At 36.9% G+C, this 25,900-nt stretch overlaps 1 protein-coding gene and 1 long non-coding RNA gene across 3 annotated transcripts; both read left to right on the forward strand.

Annotated features, from left to right (window-relative positions):
* The first annotated feature begins 8,925 nt into the window (after positions 1-8,925).
* Positions 8,926-10,915, forward strand: LOC129773417 (40S ribosomal protein S5). Of its 2 annotated transcripts, none has more exons than XM_055777022.1 (4): positions 8,926-9,059; positions 9,492-9,993; positions 10,240-10,338; positions 10,605-10,915. In XM_055777022.1, the coding sequence occupies exons 2-4, from the start codon at positions 9,496-9,498 to the stop codon at positions 10,671-10,673; spliced, it is 666 nt and encodes a 221-aa protein (XP_055632997.1). In that variant the 5' UTR covers positions 8,926-9,059; positions 9,492-9,495; the 3' UTR covers positions 10,674-10,915. The 2 variants fall into 2 exon arrangements, with proteins under 2 accessions (XP_055632997.1, XP_055632998.1); XM_055777023.1 differs by lacking the exon at positions 8,926-9,059 and adding an exon at positions 9,284-9,435.
* A 166-nt stretch (positions 10,916-11,081) lies between these two features.
* LOC129773418 (uncharacterized) lies at positions 11,082-23,375 on the forward strand. Its single transcript, XR_008742682.1, has 22 exons — positions 11,082-11,373; positions 11,630-11,691; positions 12,146-12,195; positions 13,166-13,224; positions 13,431-13,474; positions 13,936-14,005; positions 14,299-14,341; positions 16,606-16,654; positions 17,089-17,141; positions 17,332-17,387; positions 17,580-17,644; positions 17,860-17,913; positions 18,181-18,254; positions 20,568-20,612; positions 20,896-20,962; positions 21,183-21,229; positions 21,537-21,597; positions 21,832-21,910; positions 22,398-22,450; positions 22,760-22,792; positions 22,979-23,027; positions 23,216-23,375. It is a non-coding gene; the product is annotated as an uncharacterized LOC129773418 (long non-coding RNA).
* Positions 23,376-25,900: the final 2,525 nt, after the last annotated feature.

Raw genomic sequence — 25,900 nt, forward strand, 5'->3', positions numbered from 1 at the left:
AAGCATGTTTATTCCACTTGAATATCCATCATTATTTTCGCCTCCCAATAAAACACACGAAGCTCAATGCCGTCTACGCGAATATACTCCTCAAAATCAGAATCCGAATTGGATTACGATTCCAATAATAAAAAAAGCAAAAGCAGTAGGTTTTCCATTTTCATAGTCTTTTTTTTAGATATTCCAAAACAATACTCGGAACCAAGGAAAGTGAAGTGGAAGGTAAAACGTAATGTCAGAATTGCCGTTCGGACGTATCCCGTAAGTTTGAACTTATTTACATAGATGGTATCCAAACAACACTAAACATTGACTACAGTTTCGCCGGCACGGTTGATTGTCGTTATGAACCAGCACAAAAATGCCTTTCTTTCCAAGCAAAATGTACTTCTGATTGGCTCCCATCGGCGGGGAAAAGAGTACTATCAGCTTATGGCGATGGTGACAACAAATAACGCTGATTGTGGCTCCACTGATTTCGCTCAGGGAGGAATGCTGTGCATATACCGGGAAGGAGATTACCAGATCCAGAAGATCCGGAAAGGGCCGTTACAAGTAATTGGCTAGAGCAAAAGGAAGTTGTGTACTATTTTTCACGAATATATATTTGATTATTTTTCCTTCAATTATTTTTCTGATATTTTTTGATATGAAACCATAACCGCACACCCAAACAAAAAGTAAATAACTCTGAAAGTTACGTCTCGCTACTCGTCTCACGTCATGTCCTGAAAGTGTCAACCCAGCAAACATTAATGTGCGATTCACATAGCACGTTACGGAGAAGAACGTCTACGTTCCGTCAACGTCTCCACCAATTCACACATGCAGTCAATGCTTCCACCAGCACCGTCACGTCAAATGCCAAACGAATGATTTATTTAATTTTATTCATGGTGTCGCCACCTACAACAATTTTAAATTGCAATGCCCTCTTTCAAATCTGCATGCCTAGAATCAGTTCTAAATTTTGAAAAATTCAATGAGAATCATTAAATTCAATTATTTAAATGCTTAAACCCCGTAGTCCGACCCACATGCAATAATAATAATAAATAAAATAATTCTTTCAACTAGTCGCGAATGATTTTCACTCCGAAATTTGGAGCTAAGAGATATGTTGGCATAAAAAATACAGTAAGTTACTTATAAAGCGATATGCTGGGGTACCACTCAGTGTCGCATTGGAGTCGGTTTTGACCAGTAGTTGGACATTTGCGACTGGTGGCGACTTTCAATGTGGGGCCATAATTTGGGCCCCGAACTCAATGTTTACAAAAATGTCCAACTAGAGGTAAAAATGTCTAATTAAACGTGTTGCATCACAGATCTGTTCAATTAGCTTAATGTCGATGTAGATGTAAATTACTGTATAACCAAATCAAAACAAAAGCCGAGACACAAAGCCCAGACAAAAACCAAACGAGCCGTCCGTCTCCGTCAATTATTCTTTTCTACAAACTCTGCCGGTCGTTTTCGTTGAACGTATGCTGACGGGTCGTTACGTTGCTGGTGTATGTGAATGTTTTCATGAGAATTGCATGGTAGAATCATTGACGTATCGTGACGTGACGGGACGTGAACGTGACGTGTATGTTGTATGTGAATCGCACAAGCGTATATATAACATCATATGCCCTAACATTTGGTTGGCATATAATGCGCCTAACTGGCATATGCATGCAAAAGTGGAGGCCATATACATACATGGCAAATGCTTACCGAATTTGTTTGGATGAATATGCAACTTTGACCGGCTATAATAGCGATTATGTTGGAATTGAATTGCGATCTAATATGAATATATTCATGAATTGTCAAAGCACCAAATACAACTTTTGTCATACTCATATACGATTTATTACAGACATAGAAAAAAAAACAAATGGCGCAAAATATTTTCGTGAAATGTTTATTATAACCTCACGAATCACCATTTTTTTATATGAGTATTTATGTTCGTAGAAATAATAATTGATTGATTGACTTATATGAATGTTTAAAATGACACAGATTGATGTTTGGTAAAAACTGCTCTGATGTGGGTTCGAACTCCGGTCGTCTGGATTATCATCCACCAGCTATCTCGCGCGGCTATCTGAAATTTAATTCAACAGCGGTTAAAACTTTCGAGTGCATCAGCAATTCATTGACATTTCAATATGATGTAATATGTTCTTTATTAGGATCTAATATGATTACTGTTTCATGATTTTCTTCAGCATGCAACACGATTTACTACAGTACTGAATCGATTTAAATTATACGCTTATACGACACATAAATTGCATCAGCGTAATATACGCATATGATGCGGATTAAATATATTTTACGACAATATACATCATAAAATTGATGTTTCTTATACCGAATTGCGACTTAATTTGATAATGGTATATAAAATCGAGTTTTTACATTTTATGCAATTTCAAATATACACGATACATACTTTGATTGATATTATATGCGATTCTGATTTATTCGGATTTCTTGTAAGACTTGGCACGTGCAAAATTATACGATTTAATGTTTGCTGAGAAAAACGAAACACCTATCGTTCAGCATCTTGGTCTGGACTGACTAGTGCATCAGTAACAGTGAGGCTGTGACATGTTAGCTTTGCAATTATCATGGAGCGGTATAATGAATTTGTCTGAATAAGTTTATTTCTTTTGTATTTTAGCTAAATGCTAAATTTTTTTAGCTAATTTTTTTCATTGCTGCGTAAAGATAATCTATTTAGATCAAAACCTAGGGGAAATTGTGGTTGGGTAATTCAGAGTTTAGCTTCCTGAAGCTCTCTGTAGCTCTCCGATACCTGCTACTGCAGTGCTTGAATTGAGCTTTCAGAACTAGCAGAATCACAAGGTTTTTCATTAGAGATGTTGATAGTGCTGCTCCCGATTTCATTTGTCGGAATATCCCTCTCGGGATAATCATGTTTCGTCCCATTAGAAACTGGACCAACTCCGCGGATGTTAATCAGGACCTTTCGGCGAGCCGTCCGTTTTAATTTCCTGAGGCATGAGAATCGTTAGCCTTTCTGACAGTAGGAACAGCTAAAAATAGACATTTTTGTGTAATAATTGTAACTATAATATGGATTTGTTCAAATTTACCTGTTTGTATCAGTTTTCGACGATATTGTACTTCCAAGCCATCGATATGAATGAAACAATCTGGACTGAAGTGAAGCGAGCAAATATACATGTGTTTAGTATTGCTGTTTAGCTCCTGTCCAAAGATCGAAGCCATTTCTTCCGAATAGTCACATCCCTTGGGGATCGATGGATTGATAATTTGTGGGATATGTTTCCATAATTCAAGTTGGACTCGAGCCAGGGTATCAATAGCTAAACACTCACGTATCCGGGTGCCACACATCGAGCCATAGAGTTATCTGAAAATAGAAATATTTTATATATACTCCTTCGCAGTCGGGCCGCCGTAAAAAGACCTCTTTAAAAAGCAACACAGAAACAACACATCCTGGGTACAAGTTCCGTTATTTTAAATTTAATGGTTTACTAACCCCTCTATCTCACGTATTATTGACATATTTTCAAATGAAATGGAGCAAAACACGTAATATTCGCAACAAAAAAAACACTTGTTATGAATTGCTTTGTGATTGCTGCGGTGTCGGTTGGTCATGGAAATATTTTCGAGCGTTTTGCAGTTAGAGAAGTCGGTTAATCGTTCGATTAATCCAAATAAAGCCAGCGCTACACGATGCTACGAACACCCTCGAATGCTGGACGCTCGATGATTCGACGCATCGTGTAGTCGACTGACGAGCTACGAACATCCAATGTCGAGTGTCGAATACTCGCGTTGGAAGGTAATCCGTTCGTTGTGGATTACCTTCCAACGCGAGTGGCACGAGTCAAAGGATTTTTGTCATTCGTTGATTCGACACTCGACGACATTCGATACACCGATACACGATTCGTCCGAATCTATCTTTGACAGATTGGTTTGTTTACAAGTTTTAGATGAAGGAACTATGAAATTGATTCATAAAATTCGAAATATTCGGCAAAATATTGCAGTTTAATAATGTTGATTTCAAGCATTTTTAATTTACAGCCCGATATCAATACAATTGCTACGGCAGCAATTTCAATACTCGCATCGTCATCCAGTTTCCTACGTTTTTGATGGTAAATAAAAACAATAAACATTCGATCCAAATACTCGTCGATTGTTTGGACCGATTGCATTGAATTGAACATTCACTTCACCGTGTAGCAGCACATTCGTCACAACATTTGTCGATTCATCGAGTCAAATGTTTGAGTCCAACATTCGAGTGAAATGTTGGACGAATCGTGTAGCGCCCGCATTAGTATATGGATGCCCTAAAGGCAGCGCTACACGATGCGACGAACACCCTTGAATGTTGGACGCTCGATGATTCGACGCATCGTGTAGTCGACTGACGAGCTACGAACCTCCAATGTCGAGTGTCGAATATTCGCGTTGGAAGGTAATCCGTTCGTTGTGGATTACCTTCCAACGCGAGTAGCATGAGTCAAAGGATTTTTGTCATTCGTTGATTCGACACTCGACGACATTCGATACACCGATACACGATTCATCCGAATCTATCTTTAACAGATTGGTTTGTTTACAAGTTTTAGATGAAAGAACTATGAAATTGATTCATAAAATTCGAAATATTCGGCAAAATATTGCAGTTTAATAATGTTGATTTCAAGCATTTTTAATTTACAGCCCGATATCAGTACAATTGCTACGGCAGCAATTTCAATACTCGCATCGTCATCCAGTTTCCTACGTTTTTGATGGTAAATAAAACAATAAACATTCGATCCAAATACTCGTCGATTGTTTGGATCGATTGCATTGAATCGAACATTCACTTCACCGTGTAGCAGCACATTCGTCACAACATTTGTCGATTCATCGAGTCAAATGTTTGAGTCCAACATTCGAGTGAAATGTTGAACGAATCGTGTAGCGCCCGCATTAGTATATGGATGCCCTAAAGCCAGCGCTACACGATGCGACGAACACCCTTGAATGTTGGACGCTCGATGATTCGACGCATCGTGTAGTCGACTGACGAGCTACGAACCTCCAATGTCGAGTGTCGAATATTCGCGTTGGAAGGTAATCCGTTTGTTGTGGATTACCTTCCAACGCGAGTGGCACGAGTCAAAGGATTTTTGTCATTTGTTGATTCGACACTCGATGACATTCGATACACCGCTACACGATCCGTCCGAATCTATCTTTGACAGATTGTTTTGTTTACAAGTTTTAGATGAAGGAACTATGAAATTGATTCATAAAATTCAAAATGTTCGGCAAAATATTGCAGTTTAATAATGTTGATTTCAAGCATTTTTAATTTACAGCCCGATATCAATACAATTGCTACACTGAGAGGAAAATTTAGTAAATATGACGAATTTTTTGGTACATGCTACCAATTCTCTTGTCATTTTCTACCCTACTAATCATTGGTACATGTTACGAAAGAAAAATGGTAGGAAAAAATGTCAAACAAACTGCGATTTGTTGGTCCAACATTGGTTGAATATCAGTGAAAATGTTGCTTCTCATTTGTGATGAATACCTATCAGGGATTATGAAAATATTTTTTAATAATTATTTTTAATTCAAAAAATGTATTTGATTACATTTAACTCCACATACTTAGAATACATTATACTAATAACATATAACTTATTCTATAAACAGTATCAATTATTCTACAATATAAAAATTATCATTGTGAATAATAATAACAGTACTTAATAACATCAATTATTCTATGAGCAGCGTACAAGGGGAAAATTACTATCGCAGCCTCAACCACATCAATTTCATATGCATTTCCAAAGTCTCGAGTACTCGAAAAAGTTTCCGTTCCTCTTCCTGCTGCATCGCTCTGATTTGCATTATTCAGGGACGGAGATAGCTGATTAACAAAGTGTCGGTAGCACAGCGTTTCATCCGTATTTTGTTCTCTCGTGTCCCCATGAACAAAGGAAAAACATATGTTAATAATATTAAATATGTATACATGTAATGAAACATAACATCAACAAAATGCTCACCTCCGAATATCTATCTTCGTCTCCAAAAGAGAAATGGCAATTGCAAAGTGCGCGCTTCACAGCTGTTAGGTATGACAAAACAAACAAGGTTACTAAGGGTATGAAGTAACATATACGAATCCTTGGTAAGAACGTTCATTGCGTCTGACACCACTTTTACGCGATTTTGGTAATATTTACCAAAAATATGTATATTTTACCAATGTTTTGGCTACTAAAGATTTGGTAGCTGCTTTTACTAAACTATTTCTCCAGTGTACGGCATCGTCGTCCAGTTTCCTAACGTTTTTGATGGTAAATAAAAACAATAAACATTCGATCCAAATACTCGTCGATTGTTTGGACCGATTGCATTGAATCGAACATTCACTTCACCGTGTAGCAGCACATTCGTCACAACATTTGTCGATTCATCGAGTCAAATGTTTGAGTCCAACATTCGAGTGAAACGTTGGACGAATCGTGTAGCGCCTGCATAATCGAATATCTGAAATTTTAATCGAATAATTTTATATCGAATAATGAAAAACCAAAATATGAAAACACCGAATAATTATCAAAGTAATCGGGATTAATGAAAAAGGGAACCATTTTTTCAAAAAATACGGTTCAAAATTTGTTTAGCAGTCATGGTGTCTCGTCGAAATTCATCGAATATGCTAAACCATTCACGGTTGAAGTATAAAAATGATTCACTGGTGGTGGAGGATACTGGGAAGAAGAATTCAGAGTCTGTAGGAGTAAAATGCGGACTAGAAGAAGGTGTTCTCAGCTCCCGTTCTAAAATAGTAGTATTCAAACTCCGGGTGCCAAGGAAAAATAACATACTAGTGATCAATGATTCTATAAATATACTTCTTTTGAACTAGTAGTTATAGAGACCAAGCAGAAATATACACACAAATCAGCTATTTCAACAAAATTCGAAGAACAGGTAATTTTGAACAGAAAACATTTTATGTTGGTACAATAAAAATATTGTGCATCATTTTCATGGTGTGCTCTTTTTTCAATCGTCAAAATCATGAAATAGCAAATTTATCAATATACTGAAATACCATTTCCTTCAAAAACCATTATTCTGCATCACGTTTATTTCAAAATTATATTTAATGTAACTTTTAAAATTATGACATTTTTTATAAAATAAATGACTGTTCGTTTTGATTATAAGAAATAAATATTCGCTCGATTAATCGAATACTGAAAAACAATTAAAAATTTAAACTCAAAAATGACCCCATGATACCGTTTACCGTTTCCCCTTGCACACTTATTTAAGACACGGTCACACCTTTATTCCAAGGCGCCTAGAAGTATATCCTAAGGTGGGCCAACTCGCTAAAACTACTCTTCAGCCATCTTGGAAGTCTACTGTGTTTTGTTTGTAAACAAAACACAATACGCTTGGGCCCAAGCTCGCTCGTGATCAGTCTGTCTCTTTCACGCTTCAAGCAAATATTTCCGCTTCTGCTTTCTTCCATACTGTTTTCATATACCGCTCCCCTAACCAACTAAGTGACGAAACGGCCTCACCTTAGGATATACTTCTAGGCGCCTTGCTTTAGTTCATACATCTTGACAGTTCAGTATAGTTGTATTGGTGAACCCGTGAAACATCTCAGTGCGAAACTAACAGCTTTTGGGGTGAACCTAGTGCGAAACTGGGTTGAAACTGAGTTAATAAAAAAACGTTTTGACAGCAGTTAGTGTGGCACTGGGATTGGGACCAAGATGAGAAAAGTTGGGAAGATTCACGGGTATTAGTTGCCCGATAGATAGTAAGTTCACATATCAGGCATACCAGTTAGTAACTCAAATGGATATACAAAAAATGATTAATAACGTTCAAAGAGGATATACAAAAACTGATTACATATTTCTAAAACATATTTTTCGCATTATAAAAAAACCAGCCGGGTGACGTCTTTAGAGAACCCCCATTGAACTGACAGGAGCCAACATATCGGGTATCCCACTGACATTTTCCCTTTGTTTTCATATGAATTGGGTATCCCACTAACAGTTCTGCTTGAGATTTTGCTAACGATCCTAGCATCAATCATAGCACCCGGCTGAAAAAAACAGAACATGTCACGCACTAAAATTTATTTATTTTTTTTAAATTTTTTTTATTTTTTTCAATTTGTTCTTATATCAGAAATAGTATTCTAATGTCTACTATGTTTGGATTTTAGAGCAACATCATGGAAGTTCATCTTATGTCAGCAATTGTAATTACTTTTTTTCAGAATTAGGGTGCTGACAACTTCATTCGTCTAAAACTAAGACGCAAACGGAAAACTTTCGTCTCAATCTTAGTCATACGGAGTCAATTAAATTTATTTTTCAAGTGTATTGTGACGTGACAGATTTAAAAATCTTCCCACCTTTAATTTTCCATCTCGCTTCACTACATTGTTTGACAAATTGGTCTAAAAAAGTTTAACCAAACAAGTACTAAATATTTGCTTGTCATGTTTTGCGTTGAAAATATATGATCAGTACACGTTGATCAAATTTTATCTGCCAAAAATAGTCAAATATTTGGCTTCGGTCAAACAGTGTATGAGCACCCATAGTAGTTCAAAAGTTATGAATTTTTGAAAAAAAGGAAGAAAAATTGATTTTTTTGGACCCCCCTAAAATGTAAATTGTCACCCTAATGAAAATATAAAAAAAAACAATTAAAACCACAGTATTTGGTATGGAATGGGCCCATATTTGTATGTTATTTGTATTCTTCATATTCGTATGATATTTGCAAGAACTATCTCTTGTTTCTACGGAATGTATGACTGCTGTGTCATATTGTTCAGTGTATCGCAACATTAAACGTCTCACATCTCATTTGAGTGGAAAACAGCAACTGTCGGTAATCGGTGCTGCCAACCTGATGCATCAAACTTGATATGCTTCCTCTTTCCGGCTTTTACCATTGTCAAACACAGACGTGTTAAACGTAAATAAGTGAATATCTTTTGATTTTTCTACCAAAACTAGTGAATATTTTCACGTATTTTCACTAACAGCAGCTGCTCGTTTCAACTAAGTTTCAATTCGTGAAATTGGGATCTGGAGGTACTGTAAGGCTGGTGGAATTTAGTGATTTGAAAGGAAATTCTTTTTGGCCGTATGCGAGCATATATGCGACTGCAAGTTTCATAGCTTCGTGGGTTAGGCGAGAAGGTCGACTCGTTCATTCACTCACCAACCATCACGCGCACGTGTTGGGTTTCAATTTTTCTCCGAATGATTTCACGGTTAAGCAACGCAAGAAAAGGAACCAATAGTGTTATAAAGTGAAATAGAGCTCACGCGCTTAGTTGGAACGAGAACTGCTGAAGTAATTTCCCTCTATTTGCTACAGAAAATACTGATAAAAGAACTTGTGTTTTCCAGCGCCATGTCTGAAGTTGAAGCTTACGACACCTTTGAGAGTGATAACGCTCAGCCCCAGGTCTTCGAGCAGGCTCCGGTTGTGCAGCCTGCCGAACTTCCGGACATCAAACTGTTCGGTCGCTGGAGCAGCGATGATATCCACATTTCGGACATCTCTGTTTCGGATTACATTGCCGTCAAGGAGAAGCACGCTAAGTATCTGCCTCATTCCGCCGGCCGTTATGCTGCCAAGCGTTTCCGCAAGGCTCAGTGCCCGATTGTGGAACGTCTGACCAATTCGCTTATGATGAAGGGTCGTAACAATGGCAAGAAGCTGAAGGCTGTTCGCATTGTGCGCCATGCCTTCGAGATAATGCATCTGCTGACCGGTGAAAACCCCCTGCAGATTGTGGTGCAGGCCATCATCAATTCGGGCCCACGTGAAGATTCCACCCGTATCGGCCGTGCCGGTACCGTCCGTCGTCAAGCCGTCGATGTGTCGCCCCTGCGTCGTGTGAACCAGGTAGGGTATTGTTCATAAGGGGCATATGTTCTAGCTTCCGATTCTATACAGGCATATTGGATGAACCATTTTGAATGTATGTTTATTTTCAATTCCATTCGGATCGGATATTAAACCCCAAATTGAGTGGCTGAAGTCGCTAGATTTCATGAAACATAAATCAAGTGTTCTAGTTGCTCAATTACAACTTTTTTCTAATAATTGAAGATTCACGGTGCTAACATTATTACTTTTCTTTTTCTAAAGGCTATCTGGCTTCTGTGCACCGGTGCTCGTGAAGCTGCATTCCGTAACATTAAGACCATTGCCGAATGCTTGGCTGATGAGTTGATCAACGCTGCAAAGGTGAGTTTGTTGCTTTTCGTTTTGTATAAAATCGAGAGATTTCTGGAATAATTTATTAGTTGCCTTCCGAACGTCTCGGGTTGCGCATCGTTCCATTGCCAAGTAGTTCAGGGAAAATCCTTGAAGAGTGAAGTGACTTCGTATCATATCTCGAAAAGCAATTGCATGCATAATGCAAAATCTCAAGTGCAACTTTAAATATGTGCTTGGTTTTATCGCAGGTTTGTGACCCATTTCAAATCATCCATTTTGTTTCTGGTTTCCAGGGATCTTCCAACTCGTATGCTATCAAGAAGAAGGATGAATTGGAACGTGTTGCCAAGTCCAACCGATAAGCCGTTTCAGTTTGCGGGCGTGCGCGTGTGGTGTGGCCAATACCAACCGAGTGGTCGGTACTGTTGCCACCATTTACTATTATTTCCTACCTAGGGCAAACCTTTTTTTCGTTCTTTGGCTGGCTGTGGAAGCCAGTTTCTGTTTGCGCACTACAAGACCAACATAACTGTAATTGCCGATGTCAAAACAACAACATTGCTGCGCGTTAGAACGTGAATAAAAATATGGCTATAAAACTTCATGCATGTGGTTATCTTTTCGATCTAGGTTAGATATTTTGCGATTTTTTTCTTTGTAATTAGGGATAGGAGGTATGCTGCTTTGGAATGAGATCCTCTCAGCCATCTAAGATTCAAGAGGAAATTACCCATGGCGCACTTCAACTACAATCGGTAAGCTTACTTTGATTGTTTTATAATAAGGATTTTCTTCGATCTCAAGTTACAAACAGTCCAGCTCACTTGTAAATGTTGACCTTTAATCCGTTAAGTTAATGTTTGTTTCTACTGGACGAAAGAAAAGATGAAAATCTGCAAAGAAATCGGACCAAACTCCGATTCCTTTCTCGCAATCTCACCGACAAAACATTTGCCGGTCGCTTTTGAAATTTATACCCTTTTTCAATGGCATTTTAATACAAATAAGATTTTATTTCCAGAGCACCGAAATATGACTGAATTGAGCTGTTGCGCTGTTTAGGTGAGTTTCATATTGTAAAATTCGTTGAGAGCTTTGATGGTCCAAACGTCTTTATATGCTTCTTCCACATTCAATTCGACTAGGCATTGAACATTTGGACCAGATTAACGTTCTCAGGTATCTTGGAGTCCCGAGCTTATTTGTGACTCTACATCGCACGGTGCAACGACATTAATTTTGTTTAAATCATGCATATTTGCAGCATTATTTGTGTAATTTGTATTCTAATGGTTTGTTTTATTGTTTTATGTTTCAGGAATCATTGCGAAAATATTTCTGTTCTAAATATTTCCCAGGATGCCGATTGTATCGAAAACGGTATGTACTTTTTTCTTCAAAGATTAGTAGATAACTTCATTTTCAAATACAGTTCAGAGTGCTCTCCTCAGAATGTCTCTGCTGAAATTTCCTACCCGCACAACACGAGTTGGAAACCAATTCGAGACAGATAGCGTTTTCTTTTCAAAATCGAAACTTTGGGCAACTGTGAAATACACTTCTGTCATTCGATTGAAAATACATTAGTTTCTGAAACGCTCACACTTTTAATTACGAATATGTCCTGCATGACACAGAATAGTCGCGCTACAAAGGAATATTCTGACGCTTAAAGGACAATAGTAAAATAGGTTTATTCTTCTTGGGAGTCAACTAATTTCATTGGCTGATTCCCTTATGCGTATTACCTACAACCTTCCTTTTTGTTTGAGCGTTTAAATACAATCGAGTTCTCATGGGGATTTTAATCAACAGCTTATTTTTACACTTCCAGGACTACTGTGATGCGGAGTGTCCCGCCGTGTATTGCTGTATCATTCACAGGTGAGCAGTTTTGATCAATTAAATTATAACCATTGATAACATTGTCCGAGCAGACCATTTGGATCAGATGCGCCCATATTTGACTCAAAAGGAAGCTTGGGACTAAAGTAATAGGTGTTGTAATCTATCATCAGTTACACTGGATATCCTCCCTAATGACTGTTTGAATACACTACCAACAAATTTGCCATTTTTGTGTTCTGAATATTTTTATGATCAATTTTGATGCGCCTTAGGATGAATGCTAAATGGGATAGAATACAAAATTAGACTCTAAATTTTCCAACTCTATTGAATAACGTGTTCCGACCTTTTTCTCCCCCTTCTCACATTACGTCATTTGTGCACGATGACTAAGTTGGATCTTCTACATGAGTTTCATGTTCAAGTTCCCTTTTGTACAACTTTTCACCTAAGTAACCTCGACAATTGTCTAGCGGTATTGCAACTAGAGTGATGTTGATTGTTGTAACAAAAGCATCTGACCTGCACGAGCCCTTACAAAAGTAATTGATTAAGTTCTCCGCTGAGAAAACCGAGATGATACCTCTGTCTTCGCATTGCGTTTGATTGTGAGTTCGAAGTTTCTGGCAAGCATACCATAAAAAAAGATCGCTCCTGTTCACTTACTCGTCAACCCTAAAACTCTCACCCGTTATGAGATTAAAGTGTTAAGCTGGAATTTCTTTTTATTTTTCTTTTGTAAAATTATCACGGGTTGCCAATATCGTTCGCATTTTGTCCAAAAGGTTTAGTCCACATACCTTATTATCAACCGAATCTATTCTGTCATGGTTCGGCTAGACAAGGCTAGAGGACAAGAATAATAGATAGTCACTTTGCTGGGTACTGAATGGCCCGTTTCGGTTGCCCTTCACAAGACTAGTGACAGATCACTCTTTCGTTTGATTATTTACTGAGTTCAGTACTGTTTGCAAATATCATTTACAGTATTTTTTTTATATTTCAGGTTGCATATTTGTCCATCAACTTATTGTTCAAGACGAAGATGTTCATGATCGATAATAGGTTAGTATGGCATGAATCGATTTTTTTGTAAAAATATTTATTTTTATTAATAAAATGATGAACTCTGGATTTATATGTACCGTCCCAGGCAGAACGCATATGTGTTGTTTTCCAACTTGCTGAAATAAAACGAAACCGAACACTACTGCAATACTGCAATCATCACCGAACATAATTTTGATAGTGTTTTTTTGTCTTCGTTACAGGTTGCATTGACCTAAACTCGTCCCATCAGCTGACAATAATCAAGGTAAATATTTTCTCCGAAATTCTCGGCATAAGTTGAAGGAGTAATGATCAGTTGGTACATTTTGGTTGCAATATCAGAAAATTTCTGCACCAAATAGATTTTTCGTAAAATAAGTTTTGGTGTTTTGGTAAAATTAATTTGGTGACAAAAAAGATAAGCGTCCATAAACTTGTTTCATTAGTTGAAGCGTTTCGGTGAATTTTTCATCAATTTAACCACAGTTAATTATTTTTTTCCCAATTTTTTTTAGTTTTTTATGTCTGATTGATCATGCCCCTTGAGTCCAATTTACTGCAAACTCTCGTGATGAAATTATTCATATTTAGAACATATGTTGTACCGCTCCAGGCTGAACCAAACCATGTTGTTAGTTCTAATCTGATAAATACATAAATCACAAACTGAATGATTTTTCGAATAATCAAATACTGACGGCATATCATTCGGTTTATAATTTTCAGATGAACGTTTTTGTTCCCTCATATGTGGATAACAGAGAGAACGAGTTCCACGTAACAGAGATAATTTGTGGTAAGTTTCACATTACTACATATTTTAGCTACCAGACAGTTTCACTTTCTGTTTGTTCTCATGGCAAAACTTCAAGAAGTGTCCGTCCAGCTCACTTGTAAATGTTGACCTGTGTTTGTTTCGGTCGATGTTTGTTTCTACTGGACTAGAGCAAAGATGAAAATCTGCAAAGAAATCGGACCAAATCTCGATTCCTTTCTCGCAATCTCAGCGACATTTTTTTTCATGAAGTAATTGACATTGATATGTTTTTGTCGAATGTTATAACGTGTTTTTTTTATTTTTTTTTCCAGAACACCGAAACTGCGTTGAACTCCGTTTGCTATTTCGCGAGAGGTAAGTCTCAACGACCGTTGTATTCGTACTATTCCAAATAAGAGTTGTAGACGTTTTCATTCAGTTCGAATGTTTGGTTTATTGATTGGGATTTTTAGTGATGAAATTAATCATATTTAGAACATATGTTGTACCGCTCCAGGCTGAACAAGTCCATGTTGTTAGTTCTAATCTGAGGAATTCGCAATCAATAATAATCTAAATTGTGTAACACATCAAATGATTGATACAGAGTGCGTTCTCTTGAATTGGATTATTGAATTTTTGAATGAATTTGACAAGGATGAATGGATTTTGAAAGTTGTATTTGATAATCATAATATTCACAATTTTTCTCAATCAATCTATGTCTATCAAAGCAAGCTGTGAATAAAAAATAATGAACTTTTTTTCGAATGGTGATAAAAAAATAGACAGATGGTAATTATATTAGCTTGCTTGCAAAAACATTCTACGTCCTCGTGAGCGGCCTTCCGGCAGTTAAACGGAACATTCGCCATGGCGGACAAAAACATGGGTATAGGCATGTTTTTGAGTTTTTTTCGTTTTATTTATCAATTCCTTCTCAGTTTTCGCGGACAGATTGTTGGAGTAGATTTTACGCTTCAGTTTTGTCCAGAAATTCTCGATGGGACGATGGGCGGGTTCGCCGACTTAGGTACCAAATCGATGTTTAGCCGCTCCATCTCCTTAACGATTGCTTCGAGTAGTGAGCCGACGCCAAATACGGGCAGAACACCGGCGCCTTATGGTATTTCTTGATGAACGATGCAACTTCCGGCAGGCACTTCGTACTATAAAGTATCCTTTGAAGTTTCTTGTCGCTCAGGGTCGTCGGCCGTCCGGAACCGGGCTTTCTTTCGATGCTATTTTTGTTGCCCAAAAGGGACAAGATGTTGTAGGCGCCGGAACAACGGGTGTATCCGACGTCCGCAAAGTGCCGCATGATATCCGTTCTCGACGCGGCGAGATACCGTTCTTTGAACGTGCACACTTCTGAACGTCAATTTTTTTCTGCTGACTCATGGTTTACTATGATTGATGCTGCCTGGGTAATGTCATCAGTGTGTGTAAAATAAAAAATCGGCAATTTTTGTCCATTTTTTTTAATACAAACTTTACTTCTCCCGGAAACATTCTACGCAAAAAATAATAAGGTTGGGCTTGTAGTATGGCATGTATCCAAGTTCTGCTGGAAGTCGCGGAAAGTCACATAATATTACGCCGATTTGACTTAATTGAGAGAAGTTTTTTTGGATATCTTCTCAGATTGCCTATTTGATAACCTCTGCCATCGTAACTCGAAATACATTCAATTTTAGGGATCATGTGCCAACACTTCACATAGATTGGAGATTCACAACAAAAAAATGGTTTAACGGTTGTATTTTGCATCATCTTGTTCGAATCCAAAGCTCCTTCACATTAAATGTATGGACTAAATAGAGGGACTCAAAATGAAAGGGGTGTAAGTCGATCGATTTCTCTACATCGTCTCTCTTTTGGTCATAACTTAGATGCAAAAACATTCTCGGCTGTATTTGACAATGTGGAAGATAGATCAGAACCTCATCTATCGTATTCTATAGCAAACTTAAATTGGAACGGTTTTGCAGTTGAGTTATTGACTGAAGAAAAAGTTAATGAAAATCTCTTAAATCCCTTTCCGTCTGAGCCCCTCCATTGTGGTACAAATAAGTCGGTGATCGTAACCTTGTGCTGGTTAACTATTTGCATTCTGGTTCTTCATAGTTTTAAAGAAAAACAGAATAATGATTCCGTCGGTCACCAAGCGTCACCACACATTGTACGACGTATCTAATGACGCGTGTTATCCTGATGGCTGAAAGACTGACTTTGGTGGACGATTATGTCGGCCGTAAAATGGACGAATAGCTCGAAATGGGTTTCTTTCACTGAACCTGGTTTTCCGAGAAAATCTGCACAATTTGCTGGCATTTTCTCAGTTTATTCTTAATGAAATGGCAAATCAAACTAAGCAAGTGACCGCTGTTCAAAATGACGAACATATCAAAAAGTTTGTGCCAATTCAAAGTTCTATGTCATTGTAAAAAACAGCAATTACAACGATAGCGATCGCTGCAGACATATTCATTCTATTATCCATTTTGAAAATACGCACCCTGTATGTATTTCCTAAACATTAGTTGGATACTTAAGTAGTCATGCCATCTATGTGTTTTACGAACTTATGAGGTTGTTCATAAATCGTCTCATTGTGACTGTTTTTTTATTCATTACAGAGCCATCCATGAGTTGAATTTTGAACAACATCGGCGGCATTGCATCCAGGTAAGAATTTAGTTGTTCATAGGAAATGTTTTAGTGTGAAAATGAAATTTGACCTCATATGGAGAATAATTTTTTTTGCACTGATTTATCCAATCGGTTGTGTAGCTTTCATGATGATTTATAACACAATATACGCATAAAGGGGTCAGAATTTCCGTTGTTGAAACTTCAGTTTACCCAGACTTGCCCTATCTGATGTCTGCATACACACAGGAAAAAGTGAGCGATGGTGGCTATTAGTAGTTGATCGACATTGCCTAGTATTTGCCAAAATAACGAGTATTAAATATCAGAATTTTTCTTGGCCAATCAGAATTCATTTCTTTTGAGGCGCCAAAACTACTAAAAATCGACCGTCGCTCGCATTGAGTTGTGCCTCTTTTTCCAGTAATTGAACAAGAAATAGCAACTTAACGATATTTTCCTTTTTGCAGATATCGTTTTGAACTCCCTCGATCTACGCCCAGAAGAAGCATTAAGAATTATGGTGGGTACAAAAAGCCTTCTCTTTTTAAGGCTATTTATTTTTTTATGATGAAAAATAATGAATATTACGTAATAATAATGTCGAACAAAAATATTCGATTGGTCTTACTGAACCTCCTTACAAGATTTCACGAACTTGTATGTCATTGAGTCGAATCTCATTTGTCTCTTTCTTATCTCATCAATTTCAGATCTGGCTGAATTGTACCTTTGATTCTTCGATTGTCTAAGCCTAAAATGTGTTAAGGTAAGCAAAGAAAAATATCTTTCATATAATTTATTATTTTTATGATGAGTTTAAAATGTTTGGGAACAGAATTCTATGTTGTTGAAACATACTTACCCATATTAGCTTGCTTGATCTGATCACATTTGGAAATAGAGACCAAGGTTCACGCAATATTAACATCAATAATTAGAAATTCTTAATTTATTTCAGGAAACGTTTGTTGTCGGGAAACAAACAAGCAAACACTGTAGCCAAAGCATCTGAAAATAATTAAGGTGAGACGACAATTTAACACATTTGTATTATCATTCCGTAACTCGCATTGAATGATGATTTTTAATCAATATACGCATTCGGGGACAGAATTTCATGTTGTTGAAACTACAGTTTACCCAGACTTGCCCTATCTGATTGATGCTTTTGTCGCCGTTGCTACAATGATCAGAAAACTGATGTTCAAATACTAATTGAATCTCTCTGTTCATTTCAGGAAACGCGGAAATGAAAACTCGGAATTTGTACCAATTTCACTTGTATGAAGAAGGTGAGTTGCATATTATTTATTCAAAATTTTGTTCAATTCTATGAATTTCTATATGTCCATTCTAATGTGATCGCGGTAAAATCCTTTACTGCGTTTGCTTCGCTATTGGACAAGAGCAAATTACTTTATTATTCTGGTGACCAAATTGATGACTCTATGTCTACTTGTTTTTTCACCGTGGAAACTATTGTTACATTTATGACATAAATGTAAATATAGCGATTCACTAATAGATCAAAATTGTAACATTCTTTTTTTTCTCTTCAGGTTTGTCAAACATTGGTAGAATGGTGCGCATTTTGTTCCGAGTTCGCCTTATCAGAAGAGATAGGCTTTGTAAGGTATGTAAACTTCTGTTCTTTGGTACCAATCATGCAAAACACGACTTAATAAAGAACCTACTGCATTTCTTGTTGCACCTTGTTCAGACTTAGACGATGCTAATGAATATAACCCATTTGAGCGGGTTCAATTGTCAAAAAAGCTTCTGCTTTCCAAATTGAAAGGAAACGACAGTATAAATTAATGAAAAAGATTAATTGAGAAAATAATCCAATTTCACTCAATCCCCATTAAAATCAATCATTCGAAAATGACTCGATTGAGCGGAAGGAATCGGGAAGAATTTAATTCCTTAGTTTCAAAAATGACAAGCACTGACAACAACATCCTTCAAGGGTTATCCTACATCCTCCCATCCAATTTTTTTTATTCTTTATTTGAGAGGCTTTCAGCCTCCTGGGCTGGTCCTCCCATCCATCCTCCATCCATCCTGCATATTTATTAAATAGTGCTTAGTCTATTTAAATTGTTCGCAGTCATGATTATTCACATACAAACAAGAAAAAAGCGTTTTCCATCACAGAGTTGTGTTGGTAACGCCAACCATGCATATTTGGGCAGAGATGTAGTAGAATCAAATAGAGAATTAAATCAATCCCATTGTGTTATTTTCAAACATTGTGCCTTGTTTTTGACCGGATTTAGTTTGTAGATTCATGATATGACTCAGAAGTGGTAATCCTAAAAGAGTTAGATTTCCATACAGTCCACACTTTTAGAACCGACGATCGATTACCGATTTCGATCCGAATTCGAACAGTTTTTTGTGTGGGTGATTCATCTTTGACAACAGGATACGCTTCAGTTGCAGAGAAGACTTCCTTTTTTCTGACTCAATGGTCTTTCCTTGGATTATTCTTTTCAGTTCAGCAAATATCGGGAATTTAAATAAATTATTGCTGATTTTTCGATCATGTTCGGAAGCTATACATTAGAGTGGTCGCGAAAATGGTCATGTCAAATTTCGAAAATCGACCAGATAAAGGAAATCAGGGCTTTAAAAAAAAATTGATGCCAAATGTCTTAAAGTTGCATGAAACGTCGAGATCTAGTGTCATCTCGAAATTTTTTTTTTGTCAAAAATCGACACTCTGGGACTTTTGGGGTTTTTTTTCGGAATACGAGACGAAAAGTATGGTTTTGGGTTGCCAATAAAAACAGTCGTCTCGATTTTGCATTCGGAACTTTGCCGCTATCAACGAAATGAAATGAATCATTTCTTAATGGTCATAGATTTATATTAAAACGCAGAGGTTCGAGCCTTTATTAGCCGACCTTCAGGCCACGGTGACATTACTTGCAGGTTCTTACGAAAATGTGGCTGTACGAATCGCATGCAATCGTAAGAAGTAAACAACTATATAGAATTGTATCGGTGTTTTTACATTGCTTCCCCTCGCTTCTACACATTTTCAAAGTGTTAAGGAATAATTTTTTGAATATATTTTTTCTGAAAGAAAAATAAATTTTCTATATTTTAGCTGTCTGTACTTCTGTCACGTACCACTAAACATCCTTGTTAACACTCCCCTAAAGAGCTACAAACAGCACTCTAAATAGTTGACGCGTAGACATTTTTCAACGATTGTGACTTTCTACTTCGAATGTGAGTTTCTCATGAACAGAGGTGTCAATCATTTTACACAACGATCGGTCAAATACATTCTGCTATGTGTCCAAGCAGGTTCGTCAACAACTATATAGCGTTTTACGAACTGTTCGGGCTCGGATCAAAAATCGGTATAAGGTTGTCGGTTCGAAAATGTGGACTGAAAATTATGATAAAAATCTTACATTTGTAAGTGTCTACAAAGGATTACCACTGGCGGGGTCCTGTCATGGTTCTATAAGTTAAGTCCGGTCGAAAACAAAGCACAACGTTTGAATTAGCAAAACAAGATATTTTTTTTTATTATACTATTATTTGGAGATTGCATTAAAACTGAAATACTGTTATATTTGTTTGCGACTCTGCACTCTCTATGGGTGGGGATTATGTTGTACATTCACACACTCGAAATAAGTGCCTGTGAAACTATAAACCACTGTAAACTACTGTTATTACAGATACACGTATCAGTCTCTTCACAGAACGGCGTGTTTGAGGTTTCCGTCAACACGGGAGTCGTATAAAATTCGCTGTCCTTTCTGGAGACGACAACAAGTTGTTACATCTCAAGCAAAGTGGCAGATTTGGGCCGATTATGGTTCCCTGTCCGCTGTTGTTGGTAACGACAACTGATTTCAAACTTTTTTTTTATTACAATAATTGTTATAAACAAATATCACCCTTTTTTTCTCTTCTATTACAGTTCTCTTCTACAACTGGAGTGCAGTGTGTCATAATTAATTAAAAGGTGAGTATTTAATTGTTCGAATCGAGCGAGTTTTGATGAACATATTTGTCCTCTACTAGTCAATCACTTAGCGTTTGTTTTATATGTACCTAAGTGATCTCCGATGTGGACAACATCAACGATATGGTACGAGGAATTGTCTTCTTACATGAACCAGTTCCTTACTGACCATATCCACATTTCATTTTTAATTCGTACTCCAAAATTCGAAACTCTTTAACTCTTTAATTCGAACTTCGCAATCATGTTGATTCTTTATTCTGAAAAAAATTCTTTTTTTCAGAATAAAGAAACCAAAATAAACACGGCGCCTTGCTCCCGCTGGCTACAGATACCGGAATAATTCAAAGGTGCGTAACATATTTTATCAGGCTTCAATCACTTAAACATAAATTCGCTCCGTTTATGATGATAGCAATTCTATTTAGAACATTGATGTACCGCTCCAGGCTGAATGTTCATATGTTGTTAGTTCTAATCTGAAGAAGAAATTTGCGAATTCCTCATTTCATTTCATAGTTTGTCCAAATGATACTAAACAGTTTTCTTTTTTACATCCACTGATTACAGTTTTAGATTCCAAGGCTACTACAGTTCAACGAAACTTTCCGACTTAGGTAAGTTAGTTTTTTTTTATATATCCCAGCATCAACTGAGAGTTGCTTTAAATAAGAGATTAGAGTTTCTTGAACGTTTTTCATACTTTCTATTTGAATTCATAACTTTTTTTATGATGTGAGTAATATGTTGTTGATTTCCTTAAAAATATCATGATGATTTAGATTTGTTCAGTTATCCCTGTCTTAGGAAATGATGCTGAGAAAGAATCGCACTGATATATCACTCTAGCTTCCAAACAGACCTCTCAGGTTCTCTCTCTACCAATGAAATGTCAATAATTTTGAATGGTTTTTTCTATTACAGATTCGACTGATGGGAATTGAAAGTGGAAGCCTGCAGTGCAATATGCATTCATCTGAACAAGGTGAGCAGCATCAATTTTCCAAATAAAATGTTACAACTCATTTCGGAGGCGGTAATCGATATTTTATAAATGTTTCTATGATGAACTTAGAATCATTCAGTTATCCCTGTCTTAGGTAAAACGATGCTGATAAAAATTCGTACTGAAAAAAGTGACAACATGAATAGTATATTGATCACATATCAGCCTTTCCAAGAGAACAATGTGTTACATTCGAATATTTTCTCGTTACAGCTTACAGAGGGTCGTGATAGTGATGGTTGACAAGTTGTTTATAAGCAGTTTGATGCGAAAATGGATATATCGAATTGAGGTAAGTTGAAACTCATATGTGCTGGTATAAAAGATGTTTTCATGTATGTTTGCTTACCACGAGTTTTTGTTAACCGTACGAAATACCATGTTTGACGAGTGTTTGGGGCAGTGTTTCAGTTGCCCTTAATGCTGACTAAACTATGGTAAATTATTATTTGTAATTGCATGTCATTTGTTGCACTCGATAATTGGAACAGATGTCAATTTTTGTATAATTACATACAGTTTAGTTTGATTCCGGTAATGAATAAGGATACTGACCGAAACATCAAATTGTATCCAATATGTCTTATTTGGAATAATTGCTCATGTCATTGTCTTTTTACATTGTTGAGCACTCCTAAATATGGACAAAACTAACATGCTCATAGGCCTATCCTGATTTGTATTAATTCCAAATCTAATCATCAATTTTTGAGTGACAATTTCACACTTTACAAAAAAAAACAATGATTCATTTAATTGTAACACTTTCTCTTTTCCAGATGCCCCAGAAAATTGTGAAAACAAGAACAAGCCCACGGGAAGATTCTTTTAGGTAGGTTACCCGGTAAATTTTTAAAACATTTCGTCCTGACTAGAGCCGTCCGACCGCCTCAATGCCTGGGTCAGGCGGTCTCAAGATGGACCAGAACAATACTTGACCTTTGACACTCCTGTCGGATGATCTTGGCCAACCTTCTGCTTTCTTCATCTTGGATGCATTTGTTACATGTTTTCCTTCCAACGTTATGAAATATTTTATTCTGATTAATATTTATGTTTCTTTCGTTTTCTGAGACGAACCAGCCCAGGAGGCTGAAAGTCTTAAAAATAAAGAATAAAAAAAAATTTCTTTCGTTTTCAGATCGTGTAAACAGAGGGAAAAACCACGATGAAGGTGAGTTGTAGTAATAAACGAACACGTATAAACAGTTATTTTCGGTGATGAGTTTCAATAAATATTCCTTACCTACATTACTTGAGAATTCATGAAACGATACAATTACTGATAAAACATGATCTAACTGTATTTCAACAGCCTATCTTCAACAATGGTTATTAATGTTGTCGCTTGTCATTGCAGATGTTTGGCACTTCTTATATACGGTCCTGGAACGATACTGTGTTTTGAGGTGTGTAACAATTCCATTATACTCGTAAAATTGTTCATTTTCATGATGATAGCAAAATATATCCTTACCTACATTATTTGAAAACAATGTGAAACAATAATTGATAATACTGAAACAAGCAAATGCTCCAACAAATTATTCCCAAAATAATTGGAACTAACGTTTTTTTTATTTCTCCTTTTTTGCAGGTAAGCCCCAACCCGATGCACCCTTGTTGATTCGTGCTGTTCAATGATTATGATTATCGAATAGGGAATCGAATGGAATATAAATTTCAAAGTTATCTATATTTTGATATAATAATATTAATTGAGTTGAAATTGCACAATAAATGAAAGTTGCAAATCATTCCTGTTTTTTGTAGTCCGAAATTCCTTTACTCAGTTTTTCATAGAAGTAGTAGCAACCTCGTTCAAAAATTTTATGTCCTAGATATCTAATCTTTAGTCTGTGTATGAGTCTATGTCAGTGGGATTCAATTTTTTTTCAGAAAGTTAAATAAAGTGTTAGTCATGGTGCCGCAGGCCGCAGAAAAAAAGAAAAGGGTGGTGTCCAAGACATGACCATACTGTTAACGTAGGACTACGAAATTATAACCGAAGAGAAACAAAAATTTATAGAAATTTAAAAATGAAACTATCTAGTAGAAACCGTTGGTAGCACTAATAAGGGCCGATGAATGAATACTGCCATGGAGTGCGGAGCGCAAACGTTTCGCGATGCAACAAAACGCCAATTTGAGCAGATTTTCAAATTAACTCCTAGAATTTTCATGTACTGTTTATTGCTTGCTGTCTAGAGCGACAGGACAGCCACATCGAACCTTTCTTATTTTTACTGTGCCTGAACGATGTGAACCTTATACTCAAATGTTTCAAGCTCTCATACGCCGATGACTCTAAACTTTTTTCTGTATGATAACATGTCCAGAAGATGCACATTTTCTTCAACAAGAACTGACCATTTTTTCCGAATGATGAGTCTGAATGCCGACAAAAGCTCTGTCATTTCATTTGCTCGTAAACGCTTTCCTCATTACTTCGATTATGCCATTGCCAATAGGCGTATCAAACGAGAAGCCACCGTTAAGGATTTAGGCTAATAGTCACGTCGAGACGAGTAAAATATCCCATTCCAGTACACGAGTTTCATTGAAAGGTTTTATTTGGTAGACTGGAGAGACTTCAGTCAGTTTTTCTCGGTATGATCAGTGATGTCAAATGAGAAGACATGTTTTTGTTTTGAGACAAACAACAAACAGTTTTAAAATTGATCAATCGATACTCCTTTCTCAGTGCCAAAATATTAAAAAAAACAACAAAAAGGAATAAGTTTCATATATCTTTTGGTTTCATTGATATTTTTCCTCGAGCATATGGTTTTATCACTCAGACGTTTTGTTATTATGGATTTATTGGGGGCAATGTTTGTTCACCTAATCAACGATTTATCAAGAAAAGTTTCAAATCTATATATACGTATTTCCAATAAAGTAGTTGTTCTGAATTACTCATTTTCGTACAATATGTGAAGACCCTTTTCGTGCCGTGTTCATATATTCAAAACAGTCATCTAGCATCCCTGAATACGAGTTCAATGTTTACATTTGGTTGTGTTGTTTGGGAGAGGTCCATTTGAAAATCTGTAAAATCTTGCAATTACTGAATTGAATTTGATGGTTGCAGTTGAAAACATACATTGCTTATGCAATACTAGTTTAGCCGTGAAACAATTTTTGAAGATAAAGGCGGAGCAGAAGAATACCGATGGTTTCAACCAACAAGGTGAACAAACACATCAAACAAACTAGACGATTCGACTGATTCATCGACGAGCGCGGCCAAACGGTCGTCGAGCCAGACGAGCTACTCGTCTGTTTTTAGTCGAGCTCGGCTTCTGGAATATGAAAACAAACGAGACGAGCGCTCGTCTGCTCGTCTCGTTTTCTGGAATAGGGCCCTATATAATTACTAAAGCCTCAAGGTGTCTTAGCTTCATCTTTCGTGCTGCAAAACAATTCACTAATGTCTACTACCTGAAGGTTCTTTATTACTTGTTGGTTCGATCCTCCCTGGAGTATGCAGCAATTGTAGAGGCACTACATCACCAAAACGACATACAACAAGTAGAGGCAATTCAACGCGAGTTTATCCGCTTTGCTCTTAGACGATTGCCTTGGAACGATCTTTTCAATCTCCCAAGATACGAGGGTCGCTCAAAAATATGTTTCAGTGTCTCTGAAATAGCGGAAAAATAAAGTTAGGGCAAAAAACCAGGTGATTTTCGTAATCTACGTTTTATTTTCTATTTTTCTACATAATCGTCGTAATGTTCGAGGATTTTTTCATAACGTGGCACGAGTTTTTCTATTCCGAGCGCGAAGTGCGTAGCGTCCAACTTTTTGAAGTACGATGTAACTGCGTCACGAATCTCTTCGATGTTATCGAATCGTTTACGCCGACACCACGCACTTCGCGCTCGGAATAGAAAAACTCGTGTCACGCTATGAAAAATGCCTCGAACGTTACGGCGATTGTGCAGTAAAATAGAAAATAAAACGAAGATTACGAAAATCACCTTGTTTTTTGTCCTAACTTTATTTTTCCGCGATTTCTGAGGCACTGAAACTTATTTTTTGAACGACCCTCGTATGAGGATAGCTACCAGCTAATCGATCTAGATCCCCTTTTAACTGAAAAATGTTACCAAGGCTTGCTTAGGGTCTGACGTGCTGCAATCTCACTTCGACTGCCCTGCTGTATTAAATAAGCTCAATTTCGATATTCGTCGTCGAACCCGATCGATTCGCACGATTTCCTCCGAATTCTGGCATTCCTCACAAATAACGGCCACAATAAGTCAATTAGCAGTAT

Source organism: Toxorhynchites rutilus, chromosome 3 (assembly GCF_029784135.1).
Source record: "Toxorhynchites rutilus septentrionalis strain SRP chromosome 3, ASM2978413v1, whole genome shotgun sequence".
Classification (NCBI taxonomy): Eukaryota; Metazoa; Arthropoda; class Insecta; order Diptera; family Culicidae; genus Toxorhynchites; species Toxorhynchites rutilus.